General features: G+C 41.5%; 2 protein-coding genes and 1 non-coding gene across 5 annotated transcripts in view; 2 read left to right on the forward strand and 1 right to left on the reverse strand.

Annotated features, from left to right (window-relative positions):
• The window catches only part of tmtc3 (transmembrane O-mannosyltransferase targeting cadherins 3), a 140,186-nt gene extending 134,749 nt beyond the window's left edge, over nt 1-5,437 (reverse strand). The window contains exons 1-2 of the mRNA XM_014125664.3: nt 5,158-5,437; nt 4,289-4,502 (exon numbers count right to left, since the gene is read on the reverse strand). Of these exons, the coding sequence (XP_013981139.1) occupies nt 4,289-4,477 (189 nt within the window). The 5' untranslated portion in view covers nt 4,478-4,502; nt 5,158-5,437. The remainder of the gene's footprint in view (nt 1-4,288; nt 4,503-5,157) is intronic.
• Nucleotides 5,438-6,995: 1,558 nt separating this feature from the next.
• Nucleotides 6,996-25,121, forward strand: part of cep290 (centrosomal protein 290) — a 56,879-nt gene continuing 38,753 nt past the window's right edge. Inside the window, exons 1-12 of one of the 3 annotated variants that reach the window (XM_045688448.2) lie at nt 6,996-8,359; nt 8,622-8,747; nt 14,419-14,502; nt 15,435-15,504; nt 15,608-15,654; nt 16,101-16,250; nt 16,453-16,506; nt 17,918-18,064; nt 18,544-18,726; nt 18,942-19,031; nt 23,155-23,277; nt 24,736-24,859. In XM_045688448.2, the coding sequence (XP_045544404.2) occupies nt 8,649-8,747; nt 14,419-14,502; nt 15,435-15,504; nt 15,608-15,654; nt 16,101-16,250; nt 16,453-16,506; nt 17,918-18,064; nt 18,544-18,726; nt 18,942-19,031; nt 23,155-23,277; nt 24,736-24,859 (1,171 nt within the window). In that variant the 5' untranslated portion in view covers nt 6,996-8,359; nt 8,622-8,648. The remainder of the gene's footprint in view (nt 8,360-8,621; nt 8,748-14,418; nt 14,503-15,434; nt 15,505-15,607; nt 15,655-16,100; nt 16,251-16,452; nt 16,507-17,917; nt 18,065-18,543; nt 18,727-18,941; nt 19,032-23,154; nt 23,278-24,735; nt 24,860-25,121) is intronic. The other 2 variants (XM_014125669.3, XM_045688447.2) reach the window with 2 other exon arrangements.
• trnav-uac (transfer RNA valine (anticodon UAC)) lies at nt 20,165-20,239 on the forward strand. The gene has a single exon. It is a non-coding gene; the product is annotated as a tRNA-Val (tRNA).

The raw sequence follows: 25,121 nt of genomic DNA on the forward strand, positions 1-25,121 counted from the left end.
CTACTCAGCAAACTGGATGCATTCTATCACAGTGCCATCCGTTTTGTTACCAATGCCCCTTATACCACCCACCACCGCGACCTGTATGATCTAGTCGGCTGGCCCTCACTACATATTCGTCGCCAGACCCACTGGCTCCAGGTCATCTATAAGTCTATGCTAAGTAAAGCTCCGCCTTACCTCAGCTCACGATAGCAACACCCACCCGTAACACACGCTCCAGCAGGTATATCTCACTGGTCATCCCCAAAGCCAGCACCTCCTTTGCCGCCTTTCCATCCAGTTCTCTGCTGCCAGTGACTGAAATGAATTGCAAAAATCCCTAAAGCTGGAGACTTACATTTCCCTCACTAACTTTAAACATCAGCTATCTGAGCAGCTAACTGATCGCTGCAGCTGTACATAGTCCATCTGTAAATAGCCCACCCAATCTACCTACCTCATCCCCATATTGTTTTATTTACTTTTCTGCTCTTTTGCACACCAGTATCACTACTTGCACATCATCATCATCTGCTCATCTATCACTCGTGTTAATCTGCTAAATTGTAATTACTTCGCTACTATGGCCTATTTATTGCCTTACCTCCTCACGCCATTTGCACACACTGTATGTAGACGTTCATTTTTTCTATTGTGTTATTGACTGTACGCTTGTTTAACCCATGTTTAACTCTGTGTCGCACGGCTTTGCTTTATCTAGGCCAGGTTGCAGTTGTAAATGACAACTTGTTCTCAACTAGCTTACCTGGTTAAATAAAGGTGAAATATATATTTTTGTTTTAAGTCAGGAGACTAAAAAGATTTGGCATGGATCCTCAAATAATTAAACAGCTGCACCATCGAGAGCATCCTGACTGGTTGCATCACTTTCTGGTATGGCAACTGCTTGGCCTGTGACCGCAAGGCATTACAGAGTGCATACGGTCATTCACATCACTGGGGCCAAGCTTCCTGCCATCCAGGACCTCCATACCAGGCGGTGTCACAGGAAGGACCTAAAAATTGTGAAAGACTCCAGCCACCCTAGTCAAGGACTGTTCTCTCTGCTACCGCACGGCAAGCGGTACCAGAGCGCCAAGTCTAGCTCCAAAAGGATTCTAAACAGCTTTAACCCCAAGCCATAAGACTCCTGAACATCTAATCAAAAGGCCACCCGGACTATTTACATTGCCCCCACCCCCCCTCCCTCTTTTACACTGTTGCTACTCTGTTATTATCTATGCATAGTCACTTTAACTCAACATGTACACATTACCTCGACTAACTGGTGCCCCCACACATTGACTCTGGACCAGTACCCCCTGTATATACTGCTGCTCTTTAATTATAAAAAAAAATAAAAAATCTTAAAACTGCATTGTTGGTTAAAGGCTTGTGAGTAAGCATTTCACTGTAAGGTCTACACCGGTTGTATTTCGCGCATGTGACGAACAAAACTTGATTTGAGTAGGTGTTCTAAAAAAACTTTTGACCGGTAGAGAGAGTGAGTGAGTGAGTTAACATGCACTACAGTTCAAAACTTTGGGGTCACTTAGAAATGTCATGTTTTTTTTAACAAATGCAAAAAATAATTGTCCATTAAAATAACTAAATGTATCAGAAATACAGCGTAGACATTGTTAATGTTGTAAATGACTATTGTAGCTGGAAACAGCAGATTTTTTTATCGAATATCTACATAGGCGTACAGATTCCCATTATCAGCAACCATCACTCCTCTGTTCCAATGGCACATTGTGTTAGCTCATCCAAGTTTATAATTTTAAAAGACTAACTGATCATTAGAAAATCCTTTTGCAATTACATTAGCACAGCTGAAAACTGTTGTCCTGATTAAAGCAGCATTAAAACTGGCATTCTTTAGACTAGTTGAGTATCTGGAGCATCACCATTTGTGGGTTTGCTTACAGGCTCAAAATGGCCAGAAACAAAGACCTTCCCTCTGAAACTTCTCAGTCCATTCTTGTTCTGAGAAATGATGGCTATTCCATGCAGGAAATTGCCAAGAAACTGAAGATTTTGTACAACGCTGTGTACTACTCCGTTAACAGAACAGCACAAACTCGCTTTAACTATTTTGCCACAACTTCGGAAGTATGTTTGGGGTTTAACTTCCTGACTGATGTCTTGAGATGATGCTTCAATATATCCACATAATTTACCTACCTCATGATGCCATCTATTTTGTGAAGAGCACCAGTCCCTCCTGCAGCAAAGCACCCCCACAACATGATGCTGCCACCCCCGTGCTTCACGGTTGGGATGGTGTTCTTCGGCTTGCAAGCCTCCCCCTTTTTCCTCCAAAAATAACAATGCTCATTATGGCCAAACAGTCCTATTTTTGTTTCATCAGACCAGTGGACATTTCTCCAAAAAGTACAATCTTTGTCCCCATGTGCAGTTACAAACCACAGACTGGCTTTTTCATGGCGGTTTTGGAGCAGTGGCTTCTTCCTTGCTGAGCAGCCTTTCAGGTTATGTTGATATAGGACTCGTTTTACTGTGGATATAGATACTTTTGTACCCGTTTCCTCGAGCATCTTCACAAGGTCCTTTGCTGTTGTTCTGGGATTGATTTGCACTTTTCGCACCAAAGTACGTTCATCTCTAGGAGACAGAATGCGTCTCCTTCCTGAGTGATATGACGGCTGCGTGGTCCCATGGTGTTTATACTTGCGTACTATTGTTTGTACAGATGAACGTGGTACCTTCAGGCGTTTGGAAATTGCTCCCAAGGATGAAACAGACTTGTGGAGGTTTACAATTTATTTTCTGAGGTCTTGGCTGACTTCTTTTGATTTTCCCATGATGTCAAGCAAAGAGGCACTGAGTTTGAAGGTAGGCCTTGAAATACATCCACAGGTACACCTCCAATTGACTCAAATTATGTCAATTAGCCTATCAGAAGCTTCTAAAGCAATGACATAATTTTCGGGAATCTTCCAAACTGTTTAAAGGCACAGTCAACTTAGTGCATGTAAACTTCTGACCCACTGGAATTGTGATAGTGAATTACAAGTTAAATAATCTGTCTGTAAACAAGTGTTGGAAAAATTACTTGTGTCATGCAACCGACTTGCCAAAACTATAGTTTGTTAACAAGACATTTGGGAAGTGGTTGAAAAACGAGTTTTAATGACTCCAACCTAAGTGTATGTAAACTTAAGACTTCAACTGTATATATATACACACACACACACACACTTAAAAAAAAAAATCATAGATAGAAACACATCATCGGGTCTAATGGTAATCAGTGTCACTTTCATGAGGTTGGAGTAATAACACGTTCAACTACAGTCGTGAAGAGGGCACGACAAAAAGATTTGACATGGGTCCCGAGATCCTCAAAAGATTCTACTGCTGCACCGTTGAGACCATCCTGACTGGTATGGTAACTGCTTGGCCTCCGACCGCAAGGCACTCCAGAGGGTAGTGCATACGGCCATTCAAATCACTGAGGCCAAGCTTCCTGCCATCCAGGACGTCTATACCAGGCGGTGTCAGAGCAAAGCCCTAAAAATTGTCAGACTTCAGCCACCCTAGTCAAGGACTGTTCTCTCTGCTACCGCACGACAAGCGGTACCGGAGCGCCAAGTCTAGGACCAAAATACTCCTTAACAGCTTCTACCCCCAAGCCATAAGACTGCTGAACAATTACTCAAAAATGCCACCGGACTATTTACATTGACCCCACTCCCCTTCCATTTGTTTTGTACACTGCTGCTACTGGCTGTTTATTATCTATGCAGTCAGTTCATCCCTACCTACATGTACAAATTACCTCATCTAACCTGTACCTCGCACAGTGACTCGGTTCCGGTACCCCGTTTATAGCCTCGTTATTGTTATTTTATTGTGTTACTTTTTACTTTAGTTTATTTGGTAAATATTTTATTAACTCTTCTTGAACTGCACTCTTGGTTAAGGGCTTGTAAGCATTTTACGTTAAGGTTTACACTTCTTGTATTCGGCGCATTGACAAATAAAGTTTTATTTGATTTGCTTTAAGACAGCGGCTTGAATCTAGTTTGTGCCCTTAGATTTAGAAAATAAACAGCTACGGAATAATGTTTCGCTTCTCCCATTGACGTCTCAAACCCCGGCCTCGTCTGCTTGACAAGTTTTCTCAAAAGTCTTGCGATGTTGCACCTCTGGGTGAAGAAACTCTTCACATAGTTATGAATGGTGTCACATAGTCGATGGCTTTGTCAATTCATATATACAGTCATTGGTTGCATGACATGTCATGGGTAATCTAGTGCACCAGACAGATTCAAATCACCTCAGCCATGGGCGTGCCCCAGAAGTCATTGAGGAAGAGGTTGCGGAGAGGGGTAGCAGGCCGCAGGTCCTTGTTGTCCAGGATGGCTGAGACATCATCAAACACAAAGCCACAGGACAGGCTGTTCCAGTAACACCCCACCACCAGTCCAGTCAAAAGCAATATCTCCATCCACGACACGACAGCCATTGCTGACCAACGGCTTCATTGATCACTGTGATAGAAGAAGTAAGAGCAGGACAGAAGAGATCAGACTAGAGGATTTCTTTGTTCAATATCACATTATGGTTCACACATACAATGTGTCCAGCCCAGATTTGCTAGGATGCCAATGCCACAGCCTGGTGACAAAAGACTGGCATCACAACAATGTATGCCTTCTAGTAAACTCTGATTCATGTTCCCATACAACGCAGACAGATTCGATTAATACTAACGATGACCAGGGAGATCATATTAAAACGTGAATGGCTGCAATGTAGTGTGCTAGCTCTAGTCCCTGGCATTAGTTAGCTTAGTTCCTCACTAGTTAGCAAAACTATCCATCGAGAACACAATTCGATTGGAATCATGCCGTTTCAGTCATGTTAGTTATACATGTTACATTTAACTTCAATAAACGTCAAACATTATCATGTAGCTAGACAGTAATTGCGACGAATTAGACGGAAAACAACAACTAACGTTAGCTAGCTACTGTAGGTCTTTCTACGCCTGCTAGTTCTACGTCGGTTAAACCCGGTAAAATGTTTGGATATCTAGCGTTTGACTTATCTCGTTTACAAACTACTGATAACAATTCCTTACATTTCCTAAAATGTTATGTTCAATAACAATGTTAGAATTAGTGTGAAAATACAGAAACATACGTGAATTAGAGTATTTTATCGGCCATTGACATTCTAATGTTGAATACGCTAACAACTAGGAACATAAAAACTCCCAAAAAGGCTAGCAATAAATCCCAAAACATTTCCGGGGCAAAGTTGAAGGTAAAAAGTGGCATTAATTTCTGAAACAGCCGTGACTATAATGTTGTTGTCAGACATCCAATGACACTGTAAAAAAATTAAAAATAAGGTGGAGACTAAAATGCATTTTCTATAAAACTTCAAACGTGTTTTAAAGAGGACAGAACGCGCTTTGGCTCGCTGAATAGCTTTTGCAGCAGTGATACGACGTTATCAGCCGTAAAGTAGCAGGTTGTTCGAATTGACCAGCTGAGGGCAAAGATCCCCGTTGTACGTAACGCTCGTCGTTTGATGGGACGCAGACAGGGTGGCGAGAGTGAGGAAACAGAAGAGTCATTATCTGTTCTTTTGAGTTTTGTCAATTGAGTCTTTGCTTGACAAAGTGAAGTTAGGATATATAAGTTATCCTGTACGAGCGTATGTGCCGAATACATTAAGACGCTACAGGTGTTAAGCTTATGGGCATGTGGCAGCAGTGTGTAGGCGGTAGGGTCCAAGGTGTGAGAAATGTGCAGAAGGGCATGAGACAAAGGAATGTGTAGTATTGGGGAAAGTAGTGGAATGTGTTAATTGTAGGGGTGCCCTTGGAGCTGGGGATCAGAAATGTCCCATGCGAGAGAGGCAGGTGGGGTTTCCAGGGTAGAGTAGAGCAGAAGCTGTCATATGCTGAGGCAGTGAAGAAAGTCGAGGAAGATGGGTTAAGGGGGAGGAGTGGGGACAGTAGTAGAGATATACCAGTACAGAGGGATAGGCCAAAAAGTGAAATAAGTTTCAATAAGATTGGATTTTTAGCATTTATATCAATGGTTATCAATTGTACTGCAGGGACGGATCAGAAGTCTCAGAAAATTGAGGTTGTGGTGGCAGCTGCAGAGGTATTTAGGTGTGTGAGACTTGACAGCAGAAGAGTTACAGGATTTAAAAAATATATATATTTCACCTTTATTTAACCAGGTAGGCTAGTTGAGAACAAGTTCTCATTTACAACTGCGACCTGGCCAAGATTAAGCAAAGCAGTGCGACACAAACAACAACACCGAGTTACACGTGGAATAAACAAACATACAGTCAATAACGCAATAGAAAAAAAGTCTATATACAGTGTGTGCAAATGAGGTTAGATAAGGGAGGTATGGCAATAAATAGGCCATAGTGGGTGACACGGAGTGATAGATGTGCAGAAGATGAATGTGCAAGTAGAGATACATCAAATCAAAGTTTATTTGTCACGTGCGCCGAATACAACAGGTGTAGACCTTACAGTGAAATGCTTACTTACAGGCTCTAACCAATAGTGCGAAAAAAAAGGTGTGTGTGTGTAGGTAAGTAAAGAAATAAAACGACAGTAAAAATACATTTGAAAATAAGAGTAGCAAGGCTATATACAGACACTGGTTAGGCTGATTGAGGTAGTATGTACATGTAGGTATGGTTAAAGTGACTATGCATATATGATGAACAGAGAGCAGCAGTAGCGTAAAAGGGGTTGGCGGTAGGTGGGACACAATGCAGATAGCCCAGTTAGCAAATGTGCGGGAGCACTGGTTGGTCGGGCCAATTGAGGTAGTATGTACATGGATGTATGGTTAAAGTGACTATGCATATAAGATAAACAGAGAGTAGCAGCAGCGTAAAAGAGGGTATGCGGGGGGGGGGGGGGGGGGGGGGCACACAATGCAAATAGTCTGGGTAACCATTGGTTACCTATTCAGAAGTCATGGCTTGGGGGTAAAAACTGTTGAGAAGCCTTTTTGTCCTAGACTTGGCACTCCGGTACCGCTTACCATGCGGTAGTAGAGAGAACAGTCTATGACTGGGGTGGCTGGGGTCTTTGACAATTTTTAGGGCCTTCCTCTGACACCGCCTGGTGTAGAGGTCATGGATGGCAGGCAGCTTTGCCCCAGTGATGTATTGGACCGTACGCACTACCCTCTGAAGTGCCTTGCGGTCAAAGGCCGAGCAATTGCCGTACCAGGCAGTGATGCAACCGGTCAGGATGCTCTCGATGTTGCAGCTGTATAACCTTTTGAGGATCTCAGGACCCATGCCAAATCTTTTTAGTTTCCTGAGGGGGAATAGGCTTTGTCGTGCCCTCTTCACGACTGTCTTGGTGTGTTTGGACCATTCTAGTTTGTTGTTGATGTGGAATTTGAAGTTCTCAACCTGCTCCACTACAGCCCCGTCGATGAGAATGGGGACGTGCTCGGTGCTCCTTTTCCTCTAGTCGACAATCATCTCCTTAGTCTTTGTTACATTGAGGGATAGGTTGTTATTCTGGCACCACCCGGCCAGGTCTCTGACCTCCCTATAGGCTGTCTCGTCGTTGTCGGTGATCAGGCCTACCACTGTTGTGTTGTCTGCAAATTTAATGATGGGGTGCAAAGGAGCAAAAGGAGAAGAAAAAAAAAGAATAGGGAGGAGGTAGTTGGATGGGCTATTTACAGATGGGCTATGTTCAGGCGCCGTGATCTGTGAGCTGCTCTGACAGCTAGTGCTTAAAGTTAGTGAGGGAGATATGAGTCTCCAGCTTCAGTGATGTTTGCAATTCATTCCAGTCATTGGCAGCAGAAAACTGGAAGGAAAGACAACCAAAGGAGGAATTGGCTTTGGGGGTGACCAGTGAAATATACCTGCTGGAGCGCGTGCTAAGGGTGGGTGCTGCTATGGTGACCAGTGAGCTGAGATAAGGCGGGGCTTTACCTAGCATAGACTTATAGATGTGTTAAGTGGTGATGTCCCATCCTTTCAGAGTGATGGCATGAGGTAGGAATATATACATTTAATTAGTGGAGTAGGGGGGTGTTCATGTTATATCATTTTGAAATTAGTGAGTATAGTGTGAGATGGTAGGGTATTTACTTAGTACATTTTTATTTTTCAAGTAAAGTATAAGGGAGTAGCACTCCTGTGTAGTAGGTGGCGGTAATGCAACAAATTGGATGCCAACCGCCGTTTAACCTCATTGACGAAGAAGTTGTACGAATCGATTTACGACTGTTGTCAACGGTAACTTAGCAACTGGAGCAGCCGTTGAAGATGGCTAGCTAAACTAGCAAGTGAGCTACCCAAACAGTACGTTGTAGCGGGTATATGAAAAAAGGTTAGGTAAAAGTTAATGTCTTACTGATGAAAGGAAAATAATACATATCACCATATGTTATTCATATAGATTGTTGAATGTATTTTGCGTCGCCCAATGCAATGTTAAACACATCTTGAAGCAAATAGCAGAAGCTAATGTTAGCTAGCTACATAGCCACAAATAAAATGCATTTTGCAAGGATAATAGCCATAGCTATGTTGTCCCTTTACAGCATTACCCTAACTTACATTGTGTGTCTGTCCATCTATTTGTTCCACAGTTCCTGTTAGTTAACACAATTGTCAAAATGCCTCCTCATCTTGACTGGAGAATGGTGATGGATGCTGACCCAGAACAGCTGCAGGAGAGTGGAGATGCAGAGATAATCAACCACATGTTTTTACAGGTACAGAGACGTTACTGTTCCTAGGTGTCCATGCATGCACCTCAAATGTTCTAATCTGATAGTACTGTTTCCCAAGTCTGATCAATCAAATAGTCCAATCTAGTAAGTGGTCCGCCTGTCCCTGACAAAAGCATCATACTGAATGGGAGTATGGCGATACCGTACACTGTCCTTCTCAGCACATATCAAAGCTGCAGGCTAAAGTTAAATCTAGACTTGGTTTCCTCTATCGTAATTCCTCTATCAAACCCCCCCAAAAATGGGGGGATGCATGCCAACAAAGCCACTACACAACACTAAACAATATGTTAATTGCAGTATAACGGTGACTAACGGTGACAAACGGTGCCTACATAAAGTTGTCCCAACAGCAGAGTCCCAACAGCAGTTCCAACACCTTACCACTGCTACACCTGGCTATCAGCGGAGCCTTGTCTGGCAGCGAAACAATTCATTCAGCCTCATTTACTGCCTTTTAAAAAACGTAAGGGGACGACAAGCGGATAAGAGGCAGTCCGTAATTTCGATTAAGACATTCATGAGTGAGCTAGGACAAACGTAGTCAATATATTTGTTCAGCACTTTTGAAATGTACAGCGACAAAATTCAGAACATGGGCCGTTCTTACAGTGTTCTCCTTGTACATCAAGTCAGAACCGTAGGATAAATAAAGGCGGCATATACACTACCGGTCAAAAGTTTTAGAACACCTTCTCATTTAAGGGTTTTCTTTATTTGACTATTTTCTACATTTTTTTAATAGTAATGAAGACATCAAAACCATGAAAAAACACATATGGAATCATGTACAGTCGTGGCCAAAAGTTTTGAGAATGACACAAATATTAATTTTCACAAAGTTGGCTGTTTCAGTGTCTTTAGATACTTTTGTCAGATGTTACAATGGAATACTGAAGTATAATTACAAGCATTTCATAAGTGTCAAAGGCTTGTATTATCAATTACATGAAGTTGATGCAAAGAGTCAATATTTGCAGTGTTGCCCCTTCTTTTTCAAGACCTATGCAATCCGCCCTGGCATGCTGTCAATTAACTTCTGGGCCACATCCTGACTGATGGCAGCCCATTCTTGCATAATCAATGCTTGGAGTTTGTCAGAATTTGTGGGGTTTTGTTTGTCCACCCGCCTCTTGAGGATTGACCACAAGTTCTCAATGGGATTAAGGTCTGGGGAGTTTCCTGGCCATGAACCCAAAATATCGATGTTTTGTTCCCCGAGCCTCTTAGTTATCACTTTTGCCTTATGGCAAGGTGCTCCATCATGCTGGAAAAGGAATTGATCGTCACCAAACTGTTCCTGGATGGTTGGGAGAAGTTGCTCTCGGAGGATGTGTTGGTACCATTCTTTATTCATGGCTGTGTTCTTAGGCAAAATTCTGAGTGAGCCCACTCCCTTGGCTGAGAAGCAACCCCACACATGAATGGCCTCAGGATGCTTTACTGTTGGCATGACACAGGACTGATGGTAGCGCTCACCTTGTCTTCTCCGGACAAGCTTTTTTCCGGATGCCTCAAACAAACGGAAAGGGGATTCATCAGAGAAAATGACTTTACCCCAGTCCTCAGCAGTCCAATACCTGTACATTTCGCAGAATATCAGTCTGTCCCTGATGTTTTTCCTGGAGAGAAGTGGCTTCTTTGCTGCCCTTCTTGACACCAGGCCATCCTCCAAAAGTCTTTGCCTCACTGTGCATGCAGATGCACTCACACCTGCCTGCTGCCATTCCTGAGCAAGGTCTGTACTTGTGGTGCCCCGATCTTGCAGCTGAATCAACTTTAGGAGACGGTCCTGGCGCTTGCTGGACTTTCTTGGGTGCCCTGAAGCCTTCTTCACAACAATTGAACTGCTCTCCTTGAAGTTCTTGATGATCCGATAAATGGTTGATTTAGGTGCAATCTTACTGGCTCAATATCCTTGCCTGTGAAGCCCTTTTTGTGCAAAGCAATGACGACGGTATGTGTTTCCTTGCAGGTAACCATGTTTGACAGAGGAAAAACAAGGATTCCAAGCACCACCCTCCTTTTGAAGTTTCCAGTCTGTTATTCAAACTCAATCAGTATGACAGAGTGATCTCCAGCCTTGTCCTCGTCAACACTCACACCCGTGTTAACGAGAGAATCACTGACATGATGTCAGCTGGTCCTTTTGTGGCAGGGCTGAAATGCAGCGGAAATGTTTCATATTTGTGTCATTCTCAAAACTTTTGGCCACGACTGTAGTAACCAAAAAAGTGTTAAACAAATCAAAATATATTTTATATTTGAGATTCTTCAAAAAGCAACCCTTTGCCTTGATGACAGCTTTGCACAATCTTGGCATTCTCTCAACCAGCTTCATGAGGTAGTCACCTGGAGTGCATTTCAATTAACAGGTGTGCCTTAATAGTTAATTTGGGGAATTTCTTTCCTTCTTTATGTGTTTGAGCCAATCAGTTGTGTTGTGACAAGTTATGGGTGGTATACAGAATATAGCCCTATTTGGTAAAATACCAAGTCCATATTATGGCAAGAACAGCTCAAATAAGCAAAGAGAAATGACAGTCCATCATTACTTTAAGACATGAAGGTCAGTCAATATGGAAAATGTCAAGAACTTTGAAAGTTTCTTCAAGTGCAGTCCCATGAGGACCGCCACCGGAATGGAAGACCCAGAGTTACCTCTGCTGCAGAGCATAAGTTCATTAGAGTTACCAGCCTCAGAAATTGCAGCCCAAATAAATGCTTCACAGAGTTCAAGTAACAGATTATTTTTATTTTTTATTTTTTTTATTTCACCTTTATTTAACCAGATAGGCAAGTTGAGAACAAGTTCTCATTTACAATTGCGACCTGGTCAAGATAAAGCAAAGCAGTTCTACACATACAACAACACAGAGTTACACATGGAATAAAACAAACATACAGTCAATAATACAGTAGAAAAATAAGTCTATATACAATGTGAGCAAATGAGGTGAGATAAGGGAGGTAAAGGCAAAGAAAGGCCATGGTGGCAAAGTAAATACAATATAGCAGGTAAAACACTGGAATGGTAGATTTGTAGTGGAAGGAAGTGCAAAGTAGAAATATAAATAATTGGGTGCAAAGGAGCAAAATAAATAAATACAGTAGGGGAAGCGGTAGTTGTTTAGGCTAAATTATAGATGGGCTATGTACAGGTGCAGTGATCTGTGAGCTGCTCTGACAGCTGACAGATACATCTCAACATCAACTGTTCAGAGGAGACTGTGTGAATCAGGCCATTGATTTGCTGCAAAGAAAACACTACTAAAGGACACCAATAATAAGAAGAGACTTGCTTGGGCCAAGAAACATGAGCAATGGAGATTAGACCGGTGGAAATTTGTCCTTTGGTCTGGAGTCCAAATTGGAGATTTTTGGTTCCAACCGCCGTGTCTTTGTGAGACGCGGTGTGAGTGAACGGATGATCTCCACATGTGTATTTCCCACCCTGAAGCATGGAGGAGGAAGTGTGATGGTGTGGGGGGGGGTACTTTGCTGGTGATACTATCTGTGATTTTTTTATAATTCAAGGCACACTCAACCAGCATGGCTACCACAGCATACTGCAGCAATACGCCATCCCATGTGGTTTGGGCTTAATGGGACAATGACCCAACACACCCCCAGGCTGTGTAAGGGCTATTTTACCAAGACGGAGAGTGATGGAGTGCTGCATCAGATGACTTGGCCTCCACAATCCCCCAAACTCGACCCAATTGGTTTGGGATAAGTCGGACCGTAGAGTGAAGAAAAAGCAGCCAACAAGTGCTCAGCATATGTGGGAACTGCTTTAAGACTGTTGGAAAAGCATTCCAGGTGAAGCTGGTTGAGAGAATGCCAAGAGTGTGTAAAGCTGTCATCAAGGCAAAGGATGGCTATTTGAAGAATCTCAAATGTAAAATATATTTTGATTTGTTTAACACTTTTTTGGTTACTACATGATTCCATATGTGTTTTTTCATAGTTTTGATGTCTTCACTATTATTCTACAATGTAGAAAATAGTAAAAATAAAGAAAAACCCTTGAATGAGTAGGTGTTCTAAAACTTTTGACCGGTAGTGTAAGCAGACAATGAAAGGTCTTACAATATTCGATGATTACATATCACTAAAACAGGTTATCGGCTACATGTGCACCACCAAGTCAGAACAGTAGGGAAAATAGACTTACTACACAACATAAACTTAGTATTACTTTCTTATTTACAGTATACATATATCCCTGGCATATAACATAATTTATGCAGCAGCATACAATACATTTTTGGACTCACCTGTGCTCATTTGAACAGGAAGGTGGCATGGTGGTCCTTCGTGGGCAAATTTTGTCATCAAAGTTGTACAGCACTTTGATATATCAGCTGATGTAAGAAGGGCTATATAAATACAATTTGATTTGATTTGAAGTCTGGCATTCTATGGATTTATGGTGCTTTCAAGACAACTGGGAACTCTGAAAAGGGTTGAATCATGATGATGTCAGTGATCTTCAGGTCATAGCTCTAGAAAGAGGCCCGAGTTTCCAATTTACAATTCCGAGTTGGATGACTGTTCAAAACTTATTTTCCCAGTTGGAGCTTGTTTTTCCCCGAGTTCCCAGTTGTCTTGAACTCACTGAAGTCAGATTTCCCAGTTCCGAGTTTACAGTTGTTTTGAGTGCGGCAGAAATCATGCTGGATTGACAGCATGGCCAATGTTGAATGTTTATCATTTTAAGCTTGGAAAAAAGACCCTTAAACCCAGACTTGGGACCAAACACCCACTCCACTGAATAGCAGGCAAGTGATTGCAATGCTTGCAGTTAGCCACTGATTCTTTCCAAAAAAACGAATTCTTGAATTTGCGATTTCCAACTTGTTGTGTAATGTTTATTTCCAATGGCCGATGAGCACCGATACATTTGATCTATAATTACTCTTCATTATTTATCTTCATATGACAAGGATTAAAAAGGATTTGCCAGTAGATTGTCGACTTGATTCATGATGATGACTGCTAGCTAAGATTTTGAGAGTATGATGTTGACATGTCCAATCAACGCTACTGTAGATATAACGTGATTTGACGTCATTTTATCTATGGCCAATGACCTTGCGCCTTCTTGGATGGAAACTTCCAATGTAACTCTATGCCAGCACCCAAGGGGCATGATTTTTACAGCTCTACCCTTAGATTTGGCAGTGACATAGTGTCCCCATGAGTGACAGAACGCTGAGCCAATCACGGCGCAACTAGAGAACATTACCAACCCCTAAACTCTGTATTTTCTACTGGCTGCCCCACCACCACAGAAAGCACTGAGCTAGGCTGAAACACCTGCATTTTAGAGCTGCCTTACTCAAGAAAGCAAAAAAGAGACCATGTTTGTATGGAGGCTTAATTAACTCAATGATATGTGGCACGTATTGATGCAAAAATAACATGCAACAGGCAACGTGGCTCTGTCCCACCTGCCCTTAATGATGGGTCACCACTGGTCAGGAACATGCATAAAATACCAAGCAGTACTTGTTCCTGGGCCTTGACAGACTGTTATGCACAGGGTTTACTTCATTTTGCACGAAGCAGTACTGTTGTTGTGTTTCTGCCTGAGGACAATTACGCGTTATGTTTCATTGAAAAGTAATGGTGCTCTATTTCTCTACAGGTCAAACGATGGGAGCGGGAGCTGAAAGATGGAAGCACAGAGAAAATTGTTCAGCTCTTGCGAGTCGTTCAAGGCCTTCTGAAGGTGTCCCATGCTATTATTACCCAGACACATCCAGAGATGCATTACTCAAGCTCACTAAAACTGTGCTGAAATGATTTTATCCAATGTTAATATCAGTGGAATACATTACATAGTTGCTTTGAAGGAATAAGCTCTACACAGTGTGGTATAATTAATATAGAACAGTTTGATTATATTTGCTTCAGATACTTGACCTGCTTTTGTGTGGATTTACAGTATTCATCTGTTATAGTCTCAGTTTCATGTAACATACAGTTGCTGTCAAATATATTAGCAACCTTGCACTTTTCTTAAATAATTCCATATTTTTTCTAAAACAAGTTGAAATTGAAAATAACTTTTGGTCTCCACACCTTGTTATTGGATGTTCAACATTGCAGAATCCAGTTACATTTTTGTAAACTTAAGTTTACAATTTTAATTTAGGAAAACACAGTAAAATGGCATGAACAAAATTATTGGCACCCTGGAGCTAGTACTTCGTTGCACAGCCTTTGGCCAAGATAACTTCCAACAAATGCTTCTTGTAGCCATCAAAGAGCTTGCTGCACCTTTCTACTGGCAATTTGGCCCGCTATTCAGCACGGAACTGGGCTAATTCTTCAATGTATGATGGGTGCACTCCACCAACCACTGTTTCCAGCTCTCGTCATAGATTATGGATGTGATTCAGATCATGGATGTGATTCAGGTCATTGATGGCTAAGTGTTTGTCTGCAGTTATCTTGGCCAAAGGCTGTGAAACCAAGTACTAGCTCCAGGGTGCCAATAATATTGTCCATTCCATTTTGATTTATGTTTTTAAATAAAAATTGTAAACTTGTAAAATTGGTTCTGCAACGTTGAAAATCCAATAACAAGGTGTGCTGACCAACATTTTCTATATAAGGTACACCGCCCAAGCATACTAAAATTGTTATATTTTTTTGCAGTTGAAGAAAGAGGAGGTTACTATGGCATTTGAACTCATCGATAATGCCGGGACAGAACAAGCTAGATCGGGTAGGTGCATAAAGCATTGTTTTCAATCCATTTGTTGGGACGAATATTTGAAATGAATGGCCCGCAGTAGATACTACAACAGTATCTCTTTCATGTCTTACAGAAAATGAGTGGAAGGCCAAGGAGTTAAAGTGGGAACAAGAGTTAGAGGTAAGGCTTGGTGTGAATGTTGTCATTAAATTAAACTGTGAAGCATTAGGGTCCAATCAAAACGGCAGTTTCTGGAAAACAGTTTTGATTGAATTGGAGCACAGGTCATTTCAACTCATGCTCAGTTTTCTTCAATAGGACTTAGTACACCTCTCAGCCAATAGTAAAGTCCCTCACTGTCCACAAAGGAGATTGTAAGCTGTGACCATAGAATGACGGCACTTAAGGAGATTAGAGTGCTCTGCTACGCTGCAGTTTGTTGTGCTTTTCTCTGCGTTTCCTGAACAATAATTTGGCCCTGGGTCTTCTTTCACACTTTCATAGAAGCAAATGGAGACATAACCTAATCTTGTTTTTCGAGAGCCTGGTGGTAGTTTAAGTACATGAGTAAGTGTTGTAAACAGAGGGAGCCTGAGAGTTTGTTGTCTGCCTGATTTCCTGTCCAGATGGCCAAGAAGTCGGGCATTGGCGGCGGGCCAGACACTCGCTTCCTGCGGGACGAGATGCGCACACTGGAGGCCCAGTTGGATCGTAGAGAGAAGGATATCCAACAGTTGGAGAAAGAGACAAGCAAGGAGAAGAAAATCAATGAGGAAGTATGTCTTTATGTTATGAGACGTCATTAATTCCATAGTGAGCTAGTGTTAATGTGTGTCATTGTGTTCTCAATACTATACTAAGACCTTCCTACTGTGTGCAAAATGTTCAATTGATTTTATTGTATGTAGCCTATACAAAGTAATCTCCCATTGTGTTCACAGTTCCCATGCACCTAATATCTCCCATGTGTTCCCACAGTTGATGATTCGGGCAGAGGAGGCTGAGGATGAGAGCAGGAAGCTGAAAAGAGAGGTTAGTGACAACTTAGTCGTGTCTGAATTGGGGAGGCACTACCTGAACACTCATTTTTGTTTACGTTTCAAAATGTTTTGCTACGTTGTGCCCAAATGATGATAATACCCTTTTTAGTGTAAGAGCTGTTTGAAAAGACCGCCTGAAATTTCAGCCTGTTTTGGTGGAAAGGAGTTTTGGCCTGCTGTACATTTCATAATAGATCAATAAGAGAGTTCCAAACCTCTCTGCCAATAACAGCTAGCTTTCTGTTTTCCCCTCCCCACTCAGACCACTCCAAGACAGTGCTAGCAAAATTCTTGTTTGAGAAATTGCTCTTTGCCAAGAAGCTATTTTAGTTTGTTTTTGACCATTTTAATTGAAAACAATCACATTAAGGTTCTTCATTGTTACCCAGAAATAATTTCACATTGAGATAAGAATAGCTGCATTGGACATTTTTAAGGTGAAATAAGTGTTGGTCCAAGTAAAGAGAACACCAGTGAGTGTCTGTCTGCGTTTGTGTTAACTGTTCATAATATGTGTATGACAGTGTACACCAATATAAGTGTGTGTTAACTGTTAACTGTGTGTTAACTGTTCATAATACGTGTATGACAGTATACACCAATATAAGTGTGTGTTAACTGTGTGTTAACTGTTCATAATATGTGAATGACAGTATACACCAATATAAGTGTGTGTTAACTGTGTGTTAACTGTTCATAATATGTGAATGACAGTATACACCAATATAAGTGTGTGTTAACTGTGTGTTAACTGTTCATAATATGTGAATAACAGTGTACACCAATATAAGTGTGTGTTAACTGTGTGTTAACTGTTCATAATACGTGTATGATAGTATACACCAATATAAGTGTGTGTTAACTGTTAACTGTGTGTTAACTGTTCATAATACGTGAATGACAGTATACACCAATATAAGTGTGTGTTAACTGTGTGTTAACTGTTCATAATACGTGAATGACAGTCTACACCAATATAAGTGTGTGTTAACTGTGTGTTAACTGTTCATAATACGTGTATGACAGTGTACACCAATATAAGTGTGTGTTAACTGTTAACTGTGTGTTAACTGTTCATAATACGTGAATGACAGTATACACCAATATAAGTGTGTGTTAACTGTGTGTTAACTGTTCATAATACGTGAATGACAGTCTACACCAATATAAGTGTGTGTTCGCTGTTCATAATACGTGAATGACAGTGTACACCAATATAAGTGTGTGTTAACTGTTCATAATACGTGTATGACAGTATACACCAGCATAAGTGTGTGTTGTAGTATGTGGTTGGACAACTATATGATGATGCAGTAGTTAGCGTATAACCTGTGAGAGTAGATTAGGCACTGGGTCCCACTACTCCTCTCTGACTGTGTCTCCTCTCCTGCTGTGTGTGTCAGAACGAGCAGCTCCAGCAGGATGTAGACTTCTACAGGAGGGAGCTGGACCAGAAGGAGCCGGTCCAGTCCAGAGAGGAGAGTACTGAGACACAGAGGAGACTCAACTCAGCCAACAGACAGCTCTACCAGTGCATGGAGGACGTTCAGGTACTGAATATATTTATTTTATTTAACCTTTATTTAACTAGGCATGTCAGTTAAGAACAAATTCTTATTTACAATGGCGGCCTACCAAACCCTAATTCTTATTTACAATGGCGGCCTACCAAACCCTAACCCGGACAACCCTGGGCCAATTGTGCGCTGCCCTATGAGACTCCCAATCACTGCCGGTTGTGATACAGCCTGGAATCGAACCAGGGTCTGTAGTGACGCCTCTAGCACTGAGATGCAGCGTCACTCGGGAGCCCGAAACGGCCCTGATTTGGATATTTCCCTAATGCGTAACCAGGCCAGCGCAGTACAACTCGCCTTGACTTGGCTCAGTAGTGTCAAAAGGGTATTAAGGACAAGTCGTGACTTGAAAAACATAAGGACAAAATCTTCCATTGATATCAATGCATGATTTACAGTACGTTGCTTACTATACTAACCCCAGACCTGTGTCCTCATTCCTCTACCTCTAGCGTGCAGAGGAAGAGGTAGCCCACCTGAAGACACAGAACGATCAGATGCAGAAGAGCCTAGAGGAGTCAGTGAAGGAGATGGAGACAATGACAGACGAGTACAACAAGATGAAGATCGTTGTGCAGCAGACAGACTCCATCATGGACCAGCTGAGGAAGGAGAGGGACCACGCCAAGCTACAGGTAACCTAGAGGGACAAAATTACATGTTGCAATCTGGTTTTCCGGTTATACGGACAAATGTAAAGGTTGAACCTGGGAAAGTTTCAACACGGCTTTGCATAGACTTTATGAAGCATTTCTAATATTGAATCATTATTGTGAATTGACACAGTGTAAATAACATACATCCATTGGTGTTGAATAAAAACAATATACTGCTGTGTTCTTCACTTCAGGTCAGAGAGCTGACAGAGCAGATTCAGAGCCGGGCGGAGGAAGATGACCCAGTCATGGCAGCCGTGAATGCCAAGGTGGACGAATGGAAGGTGGGTGTTCTCACATTATTTACCTGGCTTGGAGAAAAGGCAGCAGGCGATACACTGATTTTATCAAGTACTGCATGCTGCTGTCTGTATGTTTTCTGAATCATTAAAGAACTTAACAGCACACAGCTAATTACAGTACCAGTCAAAAGTTTGGACACATCTACTCATTCAAGGGTTTTTCTTTATTTTGACTATTTTCTACATTGTAGAATAATAGTAAAGACATCAAAACTATGAAATAACACACATGGAATCATGTAGTAACCAAAAAAGTATTGAACAAACCAAAATATATTTTATATTTGAGATTCTTCAAAGTAGCCACCCTTTGCCTTGATGTCAGCTTTGCACACTCTTGGCATTTTCTCAACCAGCTTCATGAGGTAGTCACCTGGAATGCATTTCAATTAAAAGGTTTGCTTTGTTAAATGTTAATTTGGGGAATTTCTTTCCTTCTTAATGCATTTGAACCAATCAGTTGTGTTGTGACAATGTAGGGGTGGTATACAGCAGTGGTGTAAAGTACATAAGTAAAAATACTTTAAAGTACTACTTAAGTAGTTTTTTGGGGTATCTGTACTTTACTACACTGCTCAAAAAAATAAAGGCAACACTAAAATAACACATCCTAGATCTGAATGAAATAATCTTATTAAATACTTTTTTCTTTACATAGTTGAATGTGCTGACAACAAAATCACACAAAAATAATCAATGGAAATCCAATTTATCAACCCATGGAGGTCTGGATTTGGAGTCACACTCAAAATTAAAGTGGAAAACCACACTACAGGCTGATCCAACTTTGATGTAATGTCCTTAAAACAAGTCAAAATGAGGCTCAGTAGTGTGTGTGGCCTCCACGTGTCTGTATGACCTCCCTACAACGCCTGGGCATGCTCCTGATGAGGTGGCGGATGGTCTCCTGAGGGATCTCCTCCCAGACCTGGACTAAAGCATCCACCAACTCCTGGACAGTCTGTGGTGCAATGTGGCGTTGGTGGATGGAGCAAGACATGATGTCCCAGATGTGCTCAATTGGATTCAGGTCTGGGGAACGGGCGGGCCAGTCCATAGCATCAATGCCTTCCTCTTGCAGGAACTGCTGACACACTCCAGCCACATGAGGTCTAGTCCCACTATAGCTCAGTTGGTAGAGCATGGCGCTTACAACGCCAGGGTTGTGGGTTCGAGTCCCACGGGGGGCCAGTTTTTTTTTTTTTTAAATGTAAAAAAATGTATGCACTCTACTGTAAGTCGCTCTGGATAAGAGCGTCTGCTAAATGACTAAAATGTGAAATGTGAATGTCTAGCATTGTCTTGCATTAGGAGGAACCCAGGGCCAACCGCAGCAGCATATGGTCTCACAAGGGGTCTGAGGATCTCATCTCGGTACCTAATGGCAGTCAGGCTACCTCTGGCGAGCACATGGAGGGCTGTGCGGCCCCCCAAAGAAATGCCACCCCACACCATGACTGACCCACCGCCAAACCGGTCATGCTGGAGGATGTTGCAGGCAGCAGAACGTTCTCCACGGCGTCTCCAGACTCTGTCACATGTGCTCAGTGTAAACCTGCTTTCATCTGTGAAGAGCACAGGGTGCCAGTGGCGAATTTGCCAATCTTGGTGTTCTCTGGCAAATGCCAAATGTCCTGCACGGTGTTGGGCTGTAAGCACAACCCCCACCTGTGGACGTCGGGCCCTCATACCACCATCATGGAGTCTGTTTCTGACCGTTTGAGCAGATACATGCACATTTGTGGCCTGCTGGAGGTCATTTTGCAGGGCTCTGGCAGTGCTCCTCCTGCTCCTCCTTGCACAAAGGCGGAGGTAGCGGTCCTGCTGCTGGGTTGTTGCCCTCCTACGGCCTCCTCCACGTCTCCTGATGTACTGGCCTGTCTCCTGGTAGCACCTCCATGCTCTGGACACTACGCTGACAGACACAGCAAACCTTCTTGCCACAGCTCGCATTGATGTGCCATCCTGGATGAGCTGCACTACCTGAGCCACTTGTGTGGGTTGTAGACTCCGTCTCATGCTACCACTAGAGTGAAAGCACCGCCAGCATTCAAAAGTGACCAAAACATCAGCCACGAAGCATAGGAACTGAGAAGTGGTCTGTGGTCACCTGCTGAACCACTCCTTTATTGGGGGTGTCTTGCTAATTGCCTATAATTTCCACCTGTTGTCTATTCCATTTGCACAACAGCATGTGAAATTTATTGTCAATCAGTGTTGCTTCCTAAGTGGACAGTTTGATTTCACAGAAGTGTGATTGACTTGGAGTTACATTGTGTTGTTTAAGTGTTCCCTTTATTTTTTTGAGCAGTGTATTTATATTATTGACTACTTTTACTTCACTACATTCCTAAAGAAAATATTGTACTTTTTACTCCATACATTTTCCCTGACAACCCAAAGTACTTGTTACATTTTGAATGCTTAGCAGGACATGAAAATTGTGAAATTCATGCACTTATCAAGAGAACATGGTCATCCCTACTGCTTCACTAAACACAAATGCATATTTTGTAAATAATGTCTGAGTGTTGGCTATCCGTAAATGTTCAAAACAAGAAAATGTTGCCATCTGCTTTTCTTAATATAAGGAATTTCTAATTATTGAAACTTTTACTTCTACTTTTGATACTTAAGTATATTTTAGCAATAACATGTACTTTTGAAACTTAAGTACATTTAAAACCAAATACTTTTAGACTTTTACTCAATACTATTTTTACTGGGTGACTTTCATTTTTACTTGAGTAACATTCTATTAAGGTATATATACTTTTACTCAAGTATGACAATTGTGTACTTTTTCCACCACTGGTATACAGAAGATAGCCCTTTTTGGTAAAAGAAAACGGCCATATTATGGCGAGAACAAGCTCAAATAAGCAAAGAGAAACAACAGTCCATCATTACTTAAAGACATGAAGGTCAGTCAATCTGGAAAAGGTCAGTCAATCTGGAAAATGTCTAGAACTTTGAAAGTTTCTTCGAGTGCAGTCGCAAAAACCATAAAACACAAGGAAGACCCAGAGTTACCTCTGCTGCAGAGGATAAGTTCATTAGAGTTACCAGCCTAAGAAATTGCAGCCCAAATAAATGCTTCACAGAGTTCAAGAAACAGACACATGTCAACATCAACTGTTCAGAGGATACTGCTTGAATCAGGCTTTCATGATCGAATTGCTGCAAAGAAACCACTACTAAAGGACACCAATAAGAAGAAGAGACTTGCTTGGGCCAAGAAACACGAGCAATGGACATTAGACCGGTGGAAATCTGTCCTTTGGTCTGATGAGTCCAAATTTGCTGGTAACGTTGTCAGTGATTTATTTAGAATTCAAGGCACACTTAATCAGCATGGCTACCACAGCATTCTGCAGCAATACACCATCCCATCTGGTTTGCGCTTAGTGGGACTATCATTTTTTTTTCAACAGGACAATGACCCAACACACCTCCAGGCTGTGTAAGGGCTATTTGACAAAGAAGGAGAGTGATGGAGTGCTGCATCAGATGACCTGGCCTCCACAATCACCCGACCTCAACCCAATTGAGATGATTTGGGATGAGTTGGACCGTAGAGTGAAGGAGAAGCAGCCAACAAGTGCTCAGCATATGTGGGAACTCCTTCAAGACATTGGAAAAGCATTCCAGGTGAAGCTGGTTGAGAGAATGCCAAGAGTGTGCAAAGCTGTCATCAAGGCAAAGGATGGCTACTTTTAAGAATCTCAAATATAAAATATATTTTGATTTGTTTAAAGCTTTTTTGGTTACTACATGATTCCATATGTGTTTTTTCATAGTTTTGATGTCTTCACTATTATTCTACAATGTAGAAAATAGTAAAAATAAAGAAAAACCCTTGAATGAGTAGGTTTATCCAAACTTTTGACTGGTACTCTATGTATAGAGGAAATATTTACATTTATTCTTCACACTTCAAACATTAGTAGTCAATCAGCATAAATTAAAACATTTTAGCTGGGGGCCTGTCTTCATCAAAGCATACTGCCTGGTTAGTTGCAGCTGTGTTGTTTTATCAGTGGCCCTGGTGATCTCTGCGTTTTTCTGAGTGGCCTTGATTCTGTCTGTGATTTGTGATTTTCAGAGAGTGCTGGCTGGGAAGGATGAGGAGATCATGGAGTACCAGCAGATGATCCGCGAGCTAAGGGACAAGCTACGCTCGACCCAGATGGACACAGACAAGAGCAACATCATCGCCTTGCAGCAGGTCCGTCTCAAAGCTGAAATCCTTATCTTTTTGTAAATACATACATATAAATACATCTAAGGAACTTGGCTAGATCTGAATTTTACATTTACATTTTTGTCATTTAACAGACGCTCTTATCCAGAGCAACTTACAGTACATTTTCGAACTTCAATCGAGATAATGAATTGTTCCTGTGAGGGAACTTTTTGTGCAGTATTTGGTACATACAGTACATGCAATGAAAAATTATTTAAAAAACGGTGGCATTTTATACTATATTAGGAAATCTCTAAATCTATCAGTTCAAACAGTGTGTGTTTTGTTTATCTTCATCTTTGAAATATCTGTCTGTTAAAATATAAATATATTTCAACTGTGAAAATATTTAACTAAGTGCCAGGGGTTAAGTTTCTACTAAGATAACATATGGAATTGTTTTAAGATGGTCATACCAAGGATCATTTAACTATTTGAATTAGAATTTTAGTATCCCTATAGGTATAAAAAATATATATACAGTGCCAGTGCAAAGCTGTAATCAAGGCAAAGGGTGGCTACTTTGATTTGTTTAACACTTTTTTGGTTACTACATGATTCCATATGTGTTATTTCATAGTTTCGATGTCTTCACTATTATTCTACAATGTAGAAAATAGTAAAAATTAAGAAAAACCCTTGAATGAGTAGGTGTGTCCAAACCTTTGACTGGTACTATATATAAAAACAGTATTTGAAGAAACATTGAATTGGGCTTTTCGGCTATTAGCCCATAGAAACACATTGAATAACAGATTCATACATGGAAAAATAGATATTTAAAAATTATTTAAAAGGAAGTATGTTTGGAAGTGGCTGTCCTATAGCTGAAAGATATAAGAAGTATGTATTTATTTTTTACTGTGGAATGACCACCTTTGACGTGGAAATGCCCTATTCACTTCCAATCATTTTTCGGCCCGGTACCGGGTAACCTTCAGACGAGTGCTGTGATACTTGTGTGGGTTGTAGATAAAAACTGAGAACACCATCGTGTTCATGAGAGTCTCACCTTCCATGGAGGGGTCATATTAGTGTGAAGCTCAAACCGTTCAGACACTACAGGCAGATGTTGGTACATCGGCGGTACCGACTTCAGACGAGATACTGTATCTTTGTGTTCCATCTGTCATTTCCACTGCAGCTTCTCTTCTGTTCATTCTGTTCTTTTCTCCTGTTTTCTCCTGTCTTTACTTGCACTCCCGTCACTAACTCGTGGCCAGGTCATATATGAGCTATGTGGTGTAAGTTACTCTGTCCTCCATATTTCTTGTCTATTTTACAGACCTCTCTCTGCTTTCATTTCATTTCATTTCACAAGATCTCATGTCTTTTATTACACATTATTGTCCACAAATCACAACCTGCTGTGCTCTTCCGTGGTTGTCCTTGTACTAACGCTGGATCCAGACTAATAAAATGTTTGTGAATGTCTTCAAGGCCGTGCTAGAGAGAGACAATCAAATCAAGATGCTGACAGAGCAAGTTGAGCAGTATACGGGGGAGATGGAGAGAAATGCCCTGCTCATAGAGGAACTCAAGAAGCCCCTGAAGAAAGACAGAGGTGCGTGTCAAATTGTCTTGTTGTAAAAGCACATGGATCTGGATGCTGTTAACAAGGAATGTTGTTCTTGGTGTCAGCCAAGGCTGCTATGCACCAACATTGCTATAAGATTGAAAAGGTGTTGGTATTCTCTGGAGGTTAGTTGGCACCAACTTTACAGTATATATTTTAGCTTCAGACAATTTAGCTAAAACGTTTCTTAAAGGGAAGACATTTAGCGCGTTAGGGTTAGCATTTGTATCTCTAGTGTAGCACAGAGCCA

This window comes from Salmo salar, chromosome 10 (assembly GCF_965601325.2).
Source record: "Salmo salar chromosome 10, fSalSal1, whole genome shotgun sequence".
Lineage (NCBI taxonomy): Eukaryota > Metazoa > Chordata > Actinopteri > Salmoniformes > Salmonidae > Salmo > Salmo salar.